This window comes from Peromyscus leucopus, chromosome 16_21 (genome assembly GCF_004664715.2).
Source record: "Peromyscus leucopus breed LL Stock chromosome 16_21, UCI_PerLeu_2.1, whole genome shotgun sequence".
Lineage (NCBI taxonomy): Eukaryota > Metazoa > Chordata > Mammalia > Rodentia > Cricetidae > Peromyscus > Peromyscus leucopus.
This window is the reverse complement of record NC_051084.1, coordinates 33,467,665-33,486,250: the sequence shown is the minus strand read 5'-3', so window position 1 is coordinate 33,486,250 and position 18,586 is coordinate 33,467,665. Positions and strand designations below refer to the sequence as shown.

Genomic DNA, 18,586 nt, shown 5'->3' with positions numbered 1-18,586 from the left:
TATATATATATATATATATATATATATATATATATATATATATATGTGTGTGTGTGTGTGTGTGTGTGTGTGTGTATGTATATATGTATATATGTTCTAATAGAGTAAAAAGAACTCCCTATTATTCTGAAATCTAAATTTAAGTCCAATTAGAACACAAAAATAAATTCATTGTGAAACATCTCCATTACATCTAGGGTGTATGGTGTGTGTGTGTGTGTGAGAGAGAGAGAGAGAGAGAGAGAGAGAGAGAGAGAGAGAGAGAGAGAGAGAGAGAGAGAGATTGCCATTTTAGTCAATGTCTAGAGAGCCCCAGATTCCAAGCAGAAGGTCAGCTCTGGTCAAACGGTCTCCTCTGCCGTGCGGTGGGCATCCCAGTGCCTGTGTCAATGGGAACAGCCCCCGAGGCTCTGATGTCTGAATTCTTGGCACCCAGTAGATGCAGCTACTTGGGTAGGTTCAAGAGGCGTGACTTGCTAGAGGAAGTACGTCACTGGGCGATGGCCTTCGAGGTTTCAAAAGCCCCATGCCCTTCCCAGTGTGCTCTCTTTGCCTGGTGCTTTCAGCTCAAGATAGGAGTCTTCAACTTCCGGTTCTGACCACTATGTCCGCCACCTGCTGCAATGCTATCATTATGGACCCGAACCCTCAGGAACCTATCAGAAGCCCCAGTGAACCCTCCTACTAAGTCTTTGTCATGGTGTTTTAATCGCAATAGAAAAGTAACTAGCCGGGCGTTGGTGGCGCACGCCTTTAATCCCAGCACTCGGGAGGCAGAGCCAGGTGGATCTCTGTGAGTTTGAGGCCAGCCTGGGCCTCAAACCAAGTGAGCTCCAGGAAAGGCGCAAAGCTACACAGAGAAACCCTGTCTCGAAAAACCAAAAAAAAAAAAAAAAAAAAAAAAAAGAAAGAAAGAAAAGTAACTAATACAACCACAGGGGTCCATACCTGTGGGAAGTGACAGTGGACCATGAATGGCAGGTCACAGATAAGGAACACATCTTAAAAACACCTGCAATGTGTAGGCTGTCCCGATACTTGGTAGTTGAACAAGTGAACTCCCTTCAAAGAGGATGCCCTGCTGGAGGGCCCCGTGCCCACATCAGAAGTCGTTCATCTAAGGCTCACGGGATATGTGATCATCTTTGAGATGAAAGCAGTTTAGAAGTGCAAATGATTGTCAATATGAATATTAATAGCAGAGTATTAATAACTGAAGTTGTGCGCCAGACACGAGGCTCTTGATTAAACAGAGCGGGGCTCCTGCCCAAACGAAGGGCTTCTCAACTCTGAGCCAAGGGATCTCCAGGAGACCAGGTCCCAAGAGGGCAGAGAATGTACCAAGTGCCTGACTGGAAAAGTGGGATAAAAGTAGTCAGCACAGGCTTACACAGCCCTGTCCGGGTTTGCGGCAGCCCTTCCCCAGAATCCTCCAGTATTGTCCGACTCACGGAGAGTGCTGGACCCAAGCGTCTGAATAAGGTAGGGCCACTGAATAATAAGGGAGGGAGGAATTTGGAGCTGAAGCAGAACATACAAACAGGGAAATAAAGACTCCAATGTTCCTCTGGGTTCTGCCTACTCCACAAAAAAAGTAAATTATAGGACTTCCTTTTCTGTTAAAATTGCAAATCAGAACGGTTCCACAAGCTGTCAATTCATCAGAAACATTTTTAACTGCCATAGTTGCTCATTACAAATATCTGAGACTAAAATGAACAGCAGCTGCCCTGCCAGGCTGTCTATGACCACGTCTTCTAACTCTGAGACTCAAAACACTCTGGGTTATGTGCTGCTTCAATCATGAACGTACTGTGCAGCCTTTGAAATGATCCTTTTCACCGTTTTAAATGCTGGCGCTTCTGCCTGACGGATGCCATCTTTAATTATACAGAATCAAGTATTTTATTGTGATCTAATGGGGTCTATTACTCATCAAAATGGCACCAGTCAGCAACAATATTCCCCAGAGCCAATTACTCAACCCTTCTCTCATTCCAGAGAAGCAGCAGCTTGCACGTGCAACGGTACTCAGTGGGAACTCGCATGTCTTGCCAATTTGCTCAGAAAGACAGAATGTGCCATCAAGACCCCCTCATTATAATGGCCTGCAATGGGCTCTTGACAGCGACCCTAACAATGACGACTGATGGAGCAGTGACCTCAAGACAGGTACACTGGTCCCTCTGGAACTACTACATGCTCTGCACTAGTGATATGGAAGGATGGAGCAGCTACAGTGGAAGGCTAGCCTCTCCAAGTCCTACAGCAAGCAGGCAGAAAAGCTAGGGCCCCAACCTCAGTGACAGCACAGTGTTCCCCTTTCACAGAGACATACCTAAAAGCTATCAAGTACACAGCAGATGACCCGGCCAGAGAGTCCCTTCCTTTAGCGTAGATCCCACACGTACACAGAGCAACCCACCCAGACCAACTTGTCTTACGTACAACCTATTTTAAGGGATTGAGTCATCTTAAGCAAACCCAAAGATAAGCAGAAATCATCTATTCCCTGAGGCTTTTATTCAAAGATGTGAACTGCCAAGCCAATTACTAACTATAAACATAGCTTTTTAAAATCGTAAGTATACTTGCAAATGTGTATGCATATATGCAGAGGTACAGACATATTGATAGGTATTAGTGATGAAGTGAACGATAAACAGGTCAGGCTCCAGTGCTGGACATTTTACCTAAAAACTACTTATAAAGTTTCCAAGTATTTACAAGAGAAATTCATATTACTAAACCAGGTGCCATAAAGCCCAGAAGCGGAGAAATATACTAGAAAGGTCACTCGACGAACAGTGGACAAATAAATCTTTTTTGAGAAAAGCAGCAATCGATAGTAAGCGATGAGCCCTTGACATGCCCCTCTTGAATAATTGACAAGGCATCTTTTTTGGAACATTTACAGTACTATGTTTAGCATTCCATTTGGTTCTACAAAATAATTCACTCAAGGGTTGACTCCTTATCACATCTATTAACCAGGTAGCAAATGGCAAGCAGCAGACACAGAGCTAATATTTCTTTGTACGTGCAGCCAACTGGAGTGACTAGCCAAGAGCTAGCCTTCATTCAACCCTAATGAAAGAAAAGGTTGTCCATCGATGCAGACCTGACACCACCCATCAAAGAATACAAAGTCCCCTGGTACAACTCCAACACACAGAGCCACGCCATCTCCCTACGCCTCCCTCCTTCCATCAAACTTATCATCATCCTATGGCTATTGTTCAAAGAAATGAGCATTCCATCTGCTTCCTCTGAGGACTTCCAGGAAGGTGCTCGCCACTACATCTCTTAAGGGGCAAAGAGACTCACTCTAGGTCTGTAGGGAGGAAATGGTTATCTGTAAGACACAGGAAGGAACCTATTTGGACAGAAAGGCTTTGTTAGAAGTCACAACAGCCATCAGGTAGAGATAGTAGGCTCTGGGGAGGAGGAAAATACTCAAACACTCATGCTGAAAAAAGGCTGAGGGGAGGTCAATAGGCTATCAGCAAGTGTAGGCAGGAGATGGCAGAGGAGGGGACAGCAAGAACAGGAAGAGAAAACAGAAAAGAAAAGACCATCCAAACTTGAGCTGAACAAGGATAACAATAGACATAGTAATATGCATAACATGGGATGGAGGGGTTCAACCCTACACAAAGAACTACAGGCAACTAAGGAATCCCGAGAGGAGGAGAAATAGTCTTCCCCAGGAAAGAGCTCACCAACTGGTTATCTTAAACAAATGGTCAGCCCTGAAAACATACATACAAGTAGCCTTATACAAATTGAGCAGTTTGTATTTATATATTTAAGAACTATATATAAAATGATGTTTATTCTTGGCTGCCAACTTGACTGTATCTGGAATTAACTGAAATGCAAAAAATGGCTGGGCACACCTCTGAGAGAATTTTGCTTAATCATTTGAAGTGGGAAGATCCACTTCTAATCCAGATCTCTGAGGTGGGAAGATCCACCTTTAATCCAGATCCACCCTAAAGGCCTGTTGGCATACGACCGATGCAAGCATTTGACAGAAACTGTACTGAAGAGAGATTTCTTTCATCATTTCACACTTGACACCATGCCTACCTTTGTTGAGTTCAAACAAGCTCTCTGCCAGTTTAGTTCAGGGCTTCTTCAGGAACCAATACTAATGCCCTTTGCTAGACCCTTAGTCCGTTTGTTCTAAAAGAGGCCAGGACCCAGTGCCCAATAAGCCTGAGCCCCAAATGTAATAGCCATTATTCCCACATAGTGCAGTCTATGCTCACTATTATGAGAAAGGGAGGTCCAGGAACGGGGACTATAAAAAACAGTTTCCATTTATTAAGCTCACACTAGCAGCTCATGATGGATGCCCCTGTAATCCCAGCTTGGGAGATCCTGAGTTGGAAGGCATCCTAAGCAAGTTCCAGACCAGCATGATCTACTTTGCAAGATCCTGGAAGAGGAGGGAATATGATGAGGCCTGGCATGTGGCTCAACAGTTACAGCACTTGCCCAGAGTGCACGATGCCCCAGCACCAGGAAACAGAGCTCTACCTGGCCCCAGAACTTTACATGTCTGACCTCCCTCATCCCATGCAGTCCACAGAAGCTGGGCGCTCAAGGAAAAAAAGAACAAAGGTTCCTCAAAAACTAGAACTATCATGTGTATGACCTAGCAATCTTGTTTCTGGGTCTATACCAAAAGACATGAAATCAGTATGGAGAAGGGACATCAGCATCACCGTGTTTACAGCAGCACATTCATGGCAGTCAGCAAATGGAATCATGTGGCAGGAATCTTCAAAGTTCTTATTAATAAAACAAACCTGGCGCCAAGTATTGGGGTGAAGCTGGAAGATCAGAGAACCAGAAGAAGCCACAGCCACCTCACCTGGCCAACTTCTCAGCTGGTCTTGTTTCCTCAGACTGGAAGCTTCTGAGTCCTCATCCCAATGGCTCTCAGCTGAACTGCTGCTCGAAAGCCTGAAGCTTAACCAGCTAAAAGCTTAACCAGCCAAATGCTTCTAGTTTCTGGTCCTCACGCCTTATACACCTTTCTGCTTTCTACCATCACTCCCTGGGATTAAAGGCTTGCTTTCTGGGATTAAAGGCGTGAGTCACCATGCTTGGCTGTATCCTTGAACACATGGATTTCTGCCTCTGGAATGCTAGGATTAAAGGCGTGTGCTACCACTGCCTGTCCTCATGTTTAATATTGTGGCTGGTCTGTCTCTGATCCCAGACAAGTTTATTAGGGTGCACAATATTTTGGGAAACACAATACCACCACATTTCCTCCCTTTTTGTCTAAAATTAAAAAAGCTTTATCCAATAAGTATATACAATATATACAGTCAAGAATTACATTAACGATGTCTAGTCCATTAACATTTGACAGATTCAGATAAAAACTCCATTATATATAACAATGTCCAGTCCAGTAACAGAATCAACTTAGGTGTTCATCAGTATATGAATGGGTAGAGAAAATATGATACAGATAGATGGATAGACAGACAGACAGCAGGCAGGCAGATACTTTGTCATTTGGGGCAAGATGGACAATAACTGATATGTCTTAGATTTCGAGATAGCTAGAAGGGATTTAATCTTCTCAACACAGAGAGATGGTGAATTTTTAATTGATAGATATGGTAACTTTGATTTCATCATTGCACAACATACCAAAACATGACCACATGTCCTATAAATAGGTACAATTACTCTGTATCACTCAAAAACAAAATAAAGACCTACTCACTCTCCTCTTGGCTAGCTCAGCAGGTGACTCCAAAAACAGTGTGACTTCATGGAGGCCATTCTTCCCACAGAGAACCAGGAGTTGGCTCAAGGCACTTACTTCCCTGCTCACCCCGAGTCTCCAAGCCCGTCTGGCAGCCCTGTCCTCTCTCTAAGGCCCCAGCAGGCTCAGTCTTAAACAGTGCACATGCATGGGGTACTGAGGTAGGCCCAGCTCTGAGAAGTCATGGAAGATATATCTTATTCCAATCTGGTCAAATATCTCCACAAGTGGTACTGAAATCACATTCTATTCTGCCCAGCACATTCTGGATAGAACAGAAAATTCATGTGAATGCTTTTATTGGGGGGGGGGGGTGTGCTAGGATCAAACCCAGGGTCTTGCACATACTAGGCAAATGTTCTACTACTAATATTTGTCTAGATTATATGGGAATTTTTAAGAACAAATGTAAGACCACAAGTAGAAAGGTGTTAGGGAGAGGGAAGGCATCAAAGACATGGGAACAGAGTCTGCCAGGTCTCAGAGGTGCCAAAACTCTACCCAGAAGAGACCAGGAGCGCTACAGTTTCAAATAGGAAGGGCAGTGGATGGCTGTCCAAGCAGCTGCTGGGCAGCCTACGGAGAACTGGGATTTAAAACTTCCAGAAGGCTTGGTGGCATCTTGGAGGGGGCACCAAAGCCAGAGGACACATACCCATAGAGGCTACAGGGAAGAGGGAATCACAGCTAAGCGTATCTAAGCAGTCAAGCAGGGAGCCGCCTGCATACTCAGCAGGCGTGACAGATGAGGGCCCCTGGCGGTGCCAGACATGACCCTGGGTGGCTGCTCTGAACCCCTCTTCTCCCTGATCCCACCCGCTCTTGCTACTGTCAGGGCCTATGAAATGATGAGGTCTTCTCTCAAGCTTCATTGTAACTCCCAAGTTATCACCCATCTTTCCTGGGGGCCCACACCCTAAATCCACATTAGCCTTCATGACAGGGAAACCTGTGGCCAACTCAAGCCTCGGTCTACCCCATGAAGAACCTGCCAGCCGGAAGGCCAGTGGGCTCAGCAGCAGTCCTCGGCCCCAGTGCCTACCGTGGCACTGGAGAAGTTGGGCAGGGCTCAAAGGCCACACAGGGCTCCCGGCTCCTCTCCAGCTCACTGTAGTAGGGAGAAAGGCTAGCATGTGAGGGTTGAAACAGGGTTACTAACTAGCTAGCGCTTCCTCCAGGGAGGGAATCAGAAGTTTGCTAACTTCAAAGAGACACAAAGCAGCGAACTATCAGAGAAGCATTCAGCCCACAGGAAGGGAAAATGAGGAAAGAGTGCACTACAAACAACCTGGGGAAATTAAAATGGAGTCAGAAGTGCCTGGAAGGGAGAACGACAAAGAAAAAAGGCCCTGGGCTTCAGCAGATTGAGCCGTTCCCAACATCGTCTTCCCCTGGATGAAGCTGCCTGGCACCTGGTCATAGAAGGTACGCCCTGCCACGGCACTGACCTCTCATTGCCCACACTCACCTAGATACCACCAGGGGACCTGCTCATCACAGGTATTTTAGATCCAGTTTATAACCATCCCAGTGGGGCAGCCTAGGGTCCCAAGGAAAGGCTTCTCAGCCCTCAAGGCTACTCACAGCAACAAAGGCATTATGTGGTCCATGGGGCCAGCTTTGGTGCTGATCGTTAAAAGTATTCATGGATTAGTTTGAGAGGGCAAAGCAGCCATTATGGCTAACACCAACCACATTTAACAAACTGGCTATTAGTCTTATGTAGAAAAGCAAATATTTCCTATCATATCTAAATTTAGGGAAAAAATAAGTTGCTGAAGTTGGGAGGAAATAAAATAAAAGGAACATCAGTATGCAAAGACATTACAAGTAAAATCATGGTTCACAGAAGACAAACGAGTGAAGAGTTGGTGGCCGAATGTAGAACTCAGTGAGGGGGAGTCCAACCACACACAACAACTATGCCTACTAACCATGAAGGCCAACAGACACCAACCATGGACACCAAACACAGATATCAACTGCAAGCACCAACCATGTATACCCAACCATGAGCATCAGCCAGGAGCATCAACCACATGTAACAACCATCATGCTTACAACCACAAGTATCAGCCATGTGTATCAATCATAAGCATCAACCACATATAACAGTCACGCACAGCAACCATGAACACCAATCATGTGGCTTAACCATATACACCAACCATGATTATCAACCATGAGCACTAATAATTCACACCACACATGATCACTGACCACGTATGCTGCCATGAACAACCAAGCTTGCATACCAAACATAAATACCAACTGCAGGCATCATGCACGTGCATAAATACATGTCCTTTACAAAGGATGCAGTAACTATGGTGCTGAGGGTCAATAGTAAGTGAAGAGGCTACCCAGAGCTTTAAGTGGGAAGCTTTCTGCTCATCTGTGTTCTCCATGGGCCTTGCTGTGAGTGATGTGGAAACAGTTTAGTATTTCATAACTCTACCTCTGGTCGATAAACGATTCTATGTTTTTAAAGCAGTGATGTGGGACTCACCTCTACCTGCCCATGAATGCAAATCTGTGCACGTTAAGCACTGATAGTATTGCCTTTCAGCCCTGAGCTCTTCCCATCCATACAACTCCAAATTAGTGGCTGCCCAGAAGCTGTGTCCTGACCCTCTTCTAAAAGAAGCAATTTAATGCAAAAAAAAAAAAATGTAATTTGTAAATGGTGTTGGTCTTAGGGTTCTACTGCTTCAATGGAACACTATGACCAAAAGCAAGTGTAGGAAAGTTCATTTGACTTAAATTTCCACATTTAATCCATCATTGAAGGAAGTCAGGACAGGAACTCAAAGAGGACAGAATCCTGGAGACAGAAGCCAGTGCAGAGGCCATGGAGGGGTGCTGCTTACTGGCTTGCTCTCCATCATTTGCTCAGCCTGCTTTCTTATAGAACCCAGGACCACCAGCCCGGGGATGACACCACTCACAATGGGTTGGGCTCTCCCCATCAATCACTAATTAAGAAAATGCCCTACAGGCTTGCTTGCAGACCGATCTTATGGAGGCATATTCTTAATTGAGGCTTCCCCCCCTCTCAGATGACTCTATCTTGTGTCAAGCTGACATCAGACTAGCCAGCACAGTACCCAAAATCTGCTTGCCACTTTGAGCACGAGTATGCTAGGTTTTAAAAACAGCTTTAAAGTCCCAGCAACAGCGAGATCAGAGATTATTTGACAATTAAAACTTCTAAACCTTCATTTTTCTCCTATGCACACCGCTGAAGTACCACCACTTTATCCCTATGCATTTTTATAAATTTCTACATAATAAATATCTGTGTCTTCTCATTGAATTCACTGGGCAAAGATATCCTGCATGTGCAAGGCCTTGAGAAGATAACACGTCCTTCAAAGGGACTGCTCAAGGCCTCCCAAGAGCTTTTCTTGGTGGTCAGCAATTGTTTGAGGAATGCTTTGACCTTTCAAATCCAACAGGATTATTGGTAAGCAAAGGAGCAGAAGATTCGCCAACACCATCTTTGAGAGCAAAAGCATCTTCTTCATTATAACTCATTGTGTCTGATGACATTCGCTATACCTTCTAGCTATTGTCTGATATATGCCAAAGCCTCCCCTATTTTCCTTCCCTCTCTCCAGTACTTCTGGGTTCATCTTAGTTCATCTTTTGCGTAGCATGTGCAAGGCCCTATTATAAATCCTTAGCATTGGGAAAACTCCTGCTAGGAAAAAAGAAAAAGAGAGAGAGAGAGAGAGAGAGAGAGAGAGAGAGAGAGAGAGAGAGAGAGAAATAGGCACAAGTTTTTCTCTACAGCATACCCAGCCATGTAACTGAATGGAAACAAACACAATTAATTATAAACAAACATCAATACCATTTTTATCCCAGGCACCTCCTGACCACCCTCTACATTAGGCAAATGCCTGGTACACCGCAGGGGTACTGAAGAAGCCGGCCCTTCCTCCTTCAGTGCACTGCTGAGGACCTGTCCCCTCCTCTCTGAGGACACTGCATCTGCCCTTGGAAGATGAGGTTTTTCAATTCTCTCTTCCTACGTCTATCGACCTGAGTTGCAAACCCTGGCTCATATGAAACTCATGAATTCATGCGAGCACTACATATACACCTACAATTCATGAAGCAGTTCATGCTTACAGATAACTAGTGTATCAGTGAACATACGTAAAGCAGAAGCGTCACATGAACTGGAGCCTCTTTAGGGTCCCCCAAAACAGTTCCATCTCTAGGCATACATAAGCTACTGATGGTCAAAATGAACTTAAAGAGAAATCAACTGGAGCAGGGGCAGTGGTGCATGCCTTTAATCCCAGCACTCGGGAGGCAGAGGCAGGCGGATCTCTGTGAGTTTGAGGCCAGCCTGGGCTACCAAGTGAGTTCCAGGACAACAGCCAGAGCTACTTGAAGAAACCCTGTTTGGGGGAGGGGGAGGGAGAGGGAGAGGGAGAGGGAGAGGGACAGAGAGAGAGAACATTAAGGTTTTCAGAAGTACCATTTGAACTTCTCTCAGTGAGCAAAGGGACCCACAATGCAATGTGCTAACAGAACTCCTGAGTCACTCACCGCTGCCAACACCTTCAGCCTGACAACCTATTTTTAAAGGTTAATTAAAATTCCAATAGAATGCCCATGGAGTATGCATTTCTCATTCAGCAAATTGGAAGCTCTCCCAAGCACAGCAAACCTGATAAAAACTGACCTTGGCCTCTTCAAGAGACCCTGTGAAGAACACTTTCTTCTAGCTAAGTGTTCCCTGATATTTTATTTTTAAAAATGTACCTGGAATTAAGATTGTGCTGGCTGTAGAAGACGAAGACTAAATACAACTGGACTAAAACACTTATCAGAAACAATCACATAACTGAGAGCCAGTTCTGCCCTGCGCATCGGGCTACAGGAGGACACCATGGGAGGGATTCGCTCAATCCCACGGTGGGGGCTGCTCAGTCCCAGGCAACTGCAGAGCTTTGCCTTTTCCTGAAGATCAAGGAGCCTTGCTTTCAGGAGAGCCCACCAGCCAGGGGGATCCACAACTAAGCGAAATGGTCCTCTCCTGCTGTCCTTCTTACAGCAAATGGGAGTCTTGCTGTTTTTTGTTTGTTTGTTTGTTTGTTTGTTTTGTTTTGGTTGTCGTTGAGGCTTTTACTCTTTGTTTTAATGATGCTTATAAAGATCAGGGACACTGTCTGTGATAAGAAAGACAAAACCCGACTGCGACTGGAGCAGTGGAAAATATGAAACAGACTCCAATAGCCATCAGGCTTAGATGTTCATTGAGGCTCTGTGATCTAATCTCCTTAACACAGGATAACTTTGAATCTAAAAGCAAAGTATAATCTCTCTCTCTCTCTCTCTCTCTCTCTCTCTCTCTCTCTCTCTCTCTCTCTCTCTCTCCCACATACCCACATACACACCCCTGTGCACACACACAAATAGTTCTCCACATATACCCTTAACTTAGGATCCCATAGGCAATGGACCACTAGCAGGACCCCAGGAGGGACACCTCAAGTTGCCCACAGGCAATGGTAAGAAAGTAAGGGAGCTATTGTGCTGGAGCTCCTGGCCCCTGTGTGCCCTTAGGCACCACAGAGTCCCCTTCCCTACCCCTCCTTCAGTAAGGATGACCACCAACCCCTTGGGAGGTCCTGGGCCTCAGCTCTGGGAGCAAATGGTGAGAGGCAATGCCATAGCCACAGTAGAGCAGCAGTCCCAAGATTCAAGGGAAGTATATGAAGATGTCCAGGCAATCCCAAGATGCAAGGGAAGTATATGCAGGCGCCCAGGCCACACTTCATATACTTAGAGACTGGAGAGAAACCTTTCTTTCTCTGTATCTAGCTGTGGTCACACTAGATACCACTGCCTTTCTCAAAAACTGGTTCCGGGCTAGAAGTAAGACCCACACAGTTGCAAAGCAGGATGGGCATGTGTGGTTCCTTAGGATGGGCTGCTCAACCAGATCCGCACAGGGCTACATGTCTCTTAAGCTCAAACCGTAACAGATGAGGGGACATTCCTACCTCCACAATACTCTACACATCTATAAAATAGCAGCCTTAAGCTTGAAGAGTATCTGTTGACTTTAGTTCAGGGTGAACCAAATAAAGAGGTCAGTATTACTTCTGTTTGGGACGGTGTCTGTCAGTCAGCCAGTTGGTCTTGGAATCAGAAGTTTCCTCTAACCTCGAAGGCAGTGAGGCACTCAGGCCAAAGTTCGTCTTTCCAGTATTCTACTCACTGCATGCCACTCATCAGAAGGAAGCTTTACATTCTTGTTTTTTTTTCCTTCCTTACTGGCTACCTCACAGGGCTGCAGTAAAGAACTGATAGCTCACACATGCTGGCACATGCCTAATAACACCAGCATTCTGGAAGCTGGGGCAGAAAAATCAAGAGGTCCTGGCTAGCATGGGCCACAGAGTGAAACAGTGTCTCAAAATACTTAAAAAAAACAAACAAACAAGCAAACAAAAAGATAAAATATTCTGTAAAACCCAGGGCACACAGTAGGTGCTCGGTGAATAGTAATTTGAATTAATCACTAATAACCACCAGGAGAAATACAACACGAAAATGTTGTTGTCTCTGAAATGCCGTTCTCACACTCAAAGCATCCAGAGCAAACAGGACTATGGCAAGATTCTCGTGTCACCAAATGTCTGACACCCTAGCGGGTATCTGGCTCCTTTCAGAATCCAAGAATGTCTATTTGGCAAATGGCTGACCCTTTGCCAAACCGAGAGGCAAAGGACTGTGGCTGGAGGACACAGCCTGACACAGTTGATACACCTAGATGTCAATCTCCGCGGACCACAAAAGGATCACTTCTCCATCCACTTGGTAGGGTTACTGTGCCCAGATCTCAGTAGCATTAAAAAGGAAAGGCGTAACCTCTTCAACTTTGATGACCAGGGGTCAGGTGAATTTGAGGTGTCAAACACCTCAGACACCCCCTACCCTGGACAACACTCTCACGTCACCAGCTGTTCGCTACCGTGTGGACTATCTGGTTTCTTTCAGAATTAAGCACACCCAGGAGGCAAAGACAGGCAGCGGGTGAGCTCAGATTGATGTTTAGACACCTAAGCCACTCAAGGTCAATCTGGGCTTTATGAGACCCTGTCTCATTGTTGAGGAAACAACAAGGCAGAAAGATATACAACAGAGGACCACCGTGGTGAAACTCATGACCATATGTACGGTCCGGTCCCGGCACAGGGGAGGGGCAGATGGGAAGACACAACATAGACAAACTAATGTAATTAGCTCCTGGGCCCACTTGTCTGGTGTCATCAAAGGTACTGTCACACTTTCCACGGTGCTTTAGTCTGGGAAAACATCTTTACTCTCAAACCTCAGAGAGTGCTGCCCAAGCGCCAGCCAGGGACTATTACAGCCCCCTAAAAAGGTCAGGTCCATAACGAGAGACCAAGATGGGTAATTGGCACAATATAAATACTTCATAGGTTCTATACATGTCCAAATAAAAGCAAAGAATATCAAAAAAATAAAAGCACTTGTTAAAGTAGGAATTATCACATACTTAAGTCTTTACTAAATCCTTCATATTAAAAACTCAATCTCTAAATGATTCAAAACCACAATACCCTTTCGGCAGAATCCTTGTTTGCCTGCCTGCCTGCCTGTTTCTGTTTGTCGGATTGCTATGGATGGAACCCAGGGTCTCTGGCATACAAGACATATACCACTGAGCTACCTCGCCACCCCCCACATAACTCTTAGAGTGTCCTAACACAACCCAATTGGTGATAGTTTGGGAGATTAAAAGGGTTCCCTTGTAAAACTTTCAAGACAATAAACAAGTTAGGCTGAGAAAGTTAACACACATTACTAATTTCAATAGTAATAATTTACAGCTATCATTCACGCCAGACTTTTCAACAGCACTTTAAGAAGCCACACAGAGACAGTATTTACCAGCAGATCAAGAAACGGATAATCCTAGACTAGGCATTGGGCACTCCTAACTTGGTACAAAATTTCTAGAGGCAGAATCAGTAACTGATTTTTTTTTTCTTTTTTTCTGAGACAGGGTTTCTCTGTGTAGCTTTGTGCCTGCCTCTGCCTCCCGAGTGCTGGGATTAAAGGTGTGCACCACCACCGCCCGGCATTTTTTTTTAATATGTGAGAACAGAGTTGAGAGACTCTGCTTGTCAAGTAGGGGACTCCTAAGAATTCTGAAGACAACCAAGACCCTGCTCAAAAGGACACACTTTGGGACCTGCACATGAAACCAAACAGAACTTTAGTGCATTTTATACCTGACTCAGTCCCCAAATTCAGCTGTAACTGACTTAAGATATTTGCCTATAATGTACACACCTTAAAAGCTTACATATCTCCATTAGCCCAAAAGATCTGAGGGACTTCTAATCAAGAATTGGAAATGTGACATTTATAGTTACTATTAGGTCATATTTGGCAATTATTAAATGATGGAATGAGTATCCATTTATTAAACAACATGCAGCAACATCCAGAATTCAGCCTCACCAGAAAGCATCAGTACAATTTTAGTGACAGTTGGGCACCAAGAGCCTACTTGGAAGCAATTTTTAGCTGGTCTCTGCCTACTAAGTTTATAGGTGGCTCACACCTACATTGCACACAATTCCGTCCCTTTCTCTTTTCACACCCATCACTGTCCCCTAGACCGTTCATTGAGACCTAAAGTTTTACCCCAAAGTGGCAGTGTGGCGGTAGCATGCAGGGCTTTCAGCTGACCAAGAAGAAACCCAGTGACTACTAAAAATCAATGAGCAAAAGCTACAAATACCACAATCTCCATCTCTGCTACTTTCCTCTCAGAATGTGATCAAATAACAGTAGATTTAATTCTAACTTTTCCTCAAAACCTGAACCTGGTGCTTTTGAGACGAGTGTGAAAGCAAGCCTGCATTCTAGTTGACACAATACAAAGAAAGAAAATATGTTCTCGAATTCCCAGAAGTGCAGATGTCCTAATGCACAGTGTACGTGGCCACACGCAGCAGGGCCTCAAAATCTTATAGAACCAAACATGAATTCCTTATACTCAAGCACTATTGCTAAAGCTACAAGCTTCCACCTCGTGGACAAGTCCTAAAGAATGCGTTGAACGGCACTAAGGTTCCAGGAGCTGTCTGGGGCTGTGCCTTCCCTACATCAAAGGCATCCGGGTAAGCACCAGGCCAACCACGCTCCTCAAGGTGAACTGGATCAACATCTGTTAGCAGTCATCACAGTGCCGAAGCATCTCACAGGAGCCGTAGTTCTACAAGTCACATAATTACTGAAGCAGGAGGAAGCAATCAACTAATGTTGCAAATAAAAACCTTTAATTATAGTGTTAGATTACAAACAACACAGACAAGGAAGAAAAGCCTCGGAGCTTCTAATGGAGCATGTAGCGGGATTTAATCACAACTAAAGTCAAATTTAAATTTTGGTCCTTCAGCAACAGTCCCAAGGAATGACTATTTCCCGACTAACTTTGCCCACCCTTTCTCCTGGTCCACAGAAAACTCAAATTCAGCCATCCACAAAAAAAGTCTCCCAACTATAACAGAAGTAGTGAAGTCTGTATAACACAGCTGTACAAAATCTAAGAATGAAAATTAACAAACAATGGTCCACGTGGGAAAGCAAGCCTGCCTAAGAGCCCATGAGAGGACCTAGGCTTGGCAAGAGAATGCCAACCCCAAGGTTAAGACAAAATTCTCCTGGAGACTCCTCTCTTCCTTCTGAAGGCAGCTGTAGTTAGTCTCATGGCAATGTCTGCCCACTCTGCCCTCTGCCCTGTCCCCCTTAAGCAGACAGTTAAGCAGGCAAGAGGCCACCACCTCCCTGTCAGCGATCAGAACTAGGGGACCATTAAGCTGTGAGTTCCCAACTGGTGGGTGGGCTTAGGGTGAAGAAGAGGACTCTAGAGGTGTAGGGGAAGATGGTTGTTTCTGGGGATTTGGGAAGGGTAACAAAAAGTTAAAGAAATAGATGATAGATAGATAGATAGATAGATAGATAGATAGATAGATAGATAGATAGATAGATAGATAGATAGACAGACAGACAGACACACAGTCAGGATGGATGGATGGATAGATAGATAGATAGATAGATAGATAGATAGATAGATAGATAGATAGATAGATAGATAGATAGATAGATAGACAGACAGGTAGGTAGGTAGGTAGGTAGGTAGGTAGGTAGGTAGGTAGAGCCTAGTCAAAATGGAAGTAGTGGAGAGTAGCAATCAGAAGGCATATCCACCTAGAGAGAGGATGGTTCATACGAACAGGTCATGGGGGCAGATGTCAGCACTGTGCTCTAGGCGCTTGGAAAGCGACTTGGGTGCCCACAAGAAGTTTGGGGTAAGGGTTAGGAGGTGCTGTGATGAGATGTAGCCAAGAATTGGTTAAGCGGGAACTAAAAGCTACACAGAGTCCCTGGAGCACAGAGAAGTTGTTAAAGAAGACTAAAACAAACCAGTGGGCCACTTAGAAGAGCCCCGGCTAGTCTCTATTTCTGACCACGATTACTGTGTACATCCACGTGCGCACAAGCATACACTTTCCCACACAGTGGCGCCATGTCATTGGGGGTAGATTCTTACCTTAGCCATTGGCACGCTCCTGTTAGTCGCCACGTCGCACAAACTGGAGGTAGAGCTGCCTGCCGCCGCTGGAAGAAAGACCGGAGAACGCGGGGGACTGCCGATCGCGCCTCCAGGGATGCCAGCCAGCGCTGGGAAGGTACTGGGACCCGGGCGCGCAGGAGGGCTGCTCCCCGGGCTGGCGCCCGTGCGGGGCCTCTGGCGGATGCCATCCAGCAGGCGTACCAGCAGTATATTGGCGGGCAGCTCGTCCACACCGCAGCCCACCAGGATGCGGCACTCAGGACAGCGTAGCTCGTGGCGCGAGCACACGATGCTCTCCAGACAGCGGCGGCAGAAGGTGTGCTGGCATGGTAACACCTTGGCCGTGGTGTCCAGGCGCTCCAGGCACACGGAGCATTCCAGCAAGTCCAGCAGCGATGACTCGTCCATATCCTCGTCAGCCCTCGCTTGGGCCTCCTGCTGCTGCTCACCCTGCCTGTCGTCGCCCTCTCTCCGAGCTGTAGTGGCCGCCGCCTTGGACGCCAACAGCCAGGACGCTCCAAGCAGCATGGGGGAGGCGCAGGCGCGGGCCCAGTGAGCCGCCTAAGTCCAGGAGCCAGAGCCCAGCCCGCTGAGGGTAGCGAGCATTTGCACCCTGCTCGGGCGACCGCGATCAATAAGCAAGGTTCCGTCCCCCGCGGCGCGCTGACAGCCCGAGGCTGTGGCCTCTATGTTGCAAAGTGACACGCCGACCCTGCCTGCGGAGTTCCTGGAGCAGCGAGTCAACTCCAGGCAGCTGAGCGGGCTCAGCCCTCCTACACGCGCGGCTCGCCGCTGCGGGCTACACCTGTCCCGCCGCGCCGCTCGCTCCCCGGAGCCCAGCAGCAGGAAGTGCCGGGAGAGGCCAGCCGGGTCCCCCGGGAGGCCGAGGCGCGGCGTGCGCGCTCCCCCGCGCCGCAGGCGAGCCGCACAACCCCCCTCGGCGCCTCCATGCGCCCCCGGGCTGCCAGATCGCCGCCGCCTCGCTCAATCAGCCGGGCTGGACCTCCTCCCCCGGCTGCGAGCACGTGTGAGGGGTGCGCGCAGAGGTCACAGTCACTGCTGGGGTGCTAGGAAGCGGACACCCTCTCTTGCTTTGGCGCTCTCCCCTTAGGCCACCTCCGGGGCTCCGGAGAACTTCCCCTGCGCAGCCTTGGCCCTGTCCTCGGTGGATGCCGGACTCTGGGTTCTCCGCGAGCTTCGGGAAGGGACGTTTCTTCTCAATGCCGCCGCGAAGGAAAGTTTGAGAGCATTATCCCGACCGCTTTCTTCGGCAGCTTTGGAGAGCAGCCTGGGGATGCATCCGACACCCAAAGCATCCTTCTGGACGACTCCAGGGAGCTTGTGTCCCCTCTCCCGCCAGCACGCACAAGTGACAGCTGTGGGTATAGGCGCGGGGATGTCCCTTGAGGCCAGAGGGGAAGGAGCTGGAGCTGGCGGGGCGCCCCACCCCACCCCGGGGGGCCGCGACCACTCCTTCGGGAGGCAGGCTGCCCTCTCCAGAATCACCGATGTGAGCCTGACGCCGCCGCCCACGCGCCTGCACACTGTGGCCGAGCGCCGCGCCCCTGGCGGCGCGGTGAGAGACTCCAGTGCCCGCTCTGGTGTGCTCTGGTGAACCCAGCTCCAGATTTTCCTCGTGAGGCTCAAAGGAGGGGGAATTTGCGCTCCTTCCCGATGCCCGGGTTTCTGGGAGCGTCAGAGCGACGGAAGTACGTACGAGGACCCAGAGCAGCAGGGAAGTTTGGCGGTGGGCTGCGGTCGGCGTCCAAGATTTCTTGCCGTGTGCTGCCCCCTGGTGTCCCCTTCGTGTTCCCAACACTCTCGAGCCCGGCACAGGCAAAGAAAGGTTCAGCGGGCTAGATGATGCACAACCAACCGGGAGACGCCAAGGCTAACAACAGAAGTGGTGTAGACGCCCCCTCGTACCAGTTGGGCTTAACCTGTTGTTTGTGAAGCTGAGCGTTCACTTTCCTAGTTTCTAGGGATAAAATAAAATCTGCGGATGCATAAATGCCGAGATAATGCCTGCATTATCAACCTTGTGAAACAACCCTGTGAAGTAATTGTTTTTAACTTCGTTTCACATGTAAGGAAATGAGTCTCATTCTTATGAAGCCGTTAAGTTAGATTTAATGATCGTGCCCACAGACTCC

The 18,586-nt window shown here is 47.2% G+C and overlaps 1 protein-coding gene across 1 annotated transcript in view; it reads right to left on the bottom strand.

Moving 5' to 3' along the window:
- Window positions 1-18,371, bottom strand: part of Sh3rf3 (SH3 domain containing ring finger 3) — a 308,575-nt gene extending 290,204 nt beyond the window's left edge. Inside the window, exon 1 of the mRNA XM_028892438.2 lies at window positions 16,410-18,371. Within this exon, the coding sequence (XP_028748271.1) occupies window positions 16,410-16,961 (552 nt within the window). The 5' untranslated portion in view covers window positions 16,962-18,371. The remainder of the gene's footprint in view (window positions 1-16,409) is intronic.
- Between the last annotated feature and the right edge of the window lie 215 nt (window positions 18,372-18,586).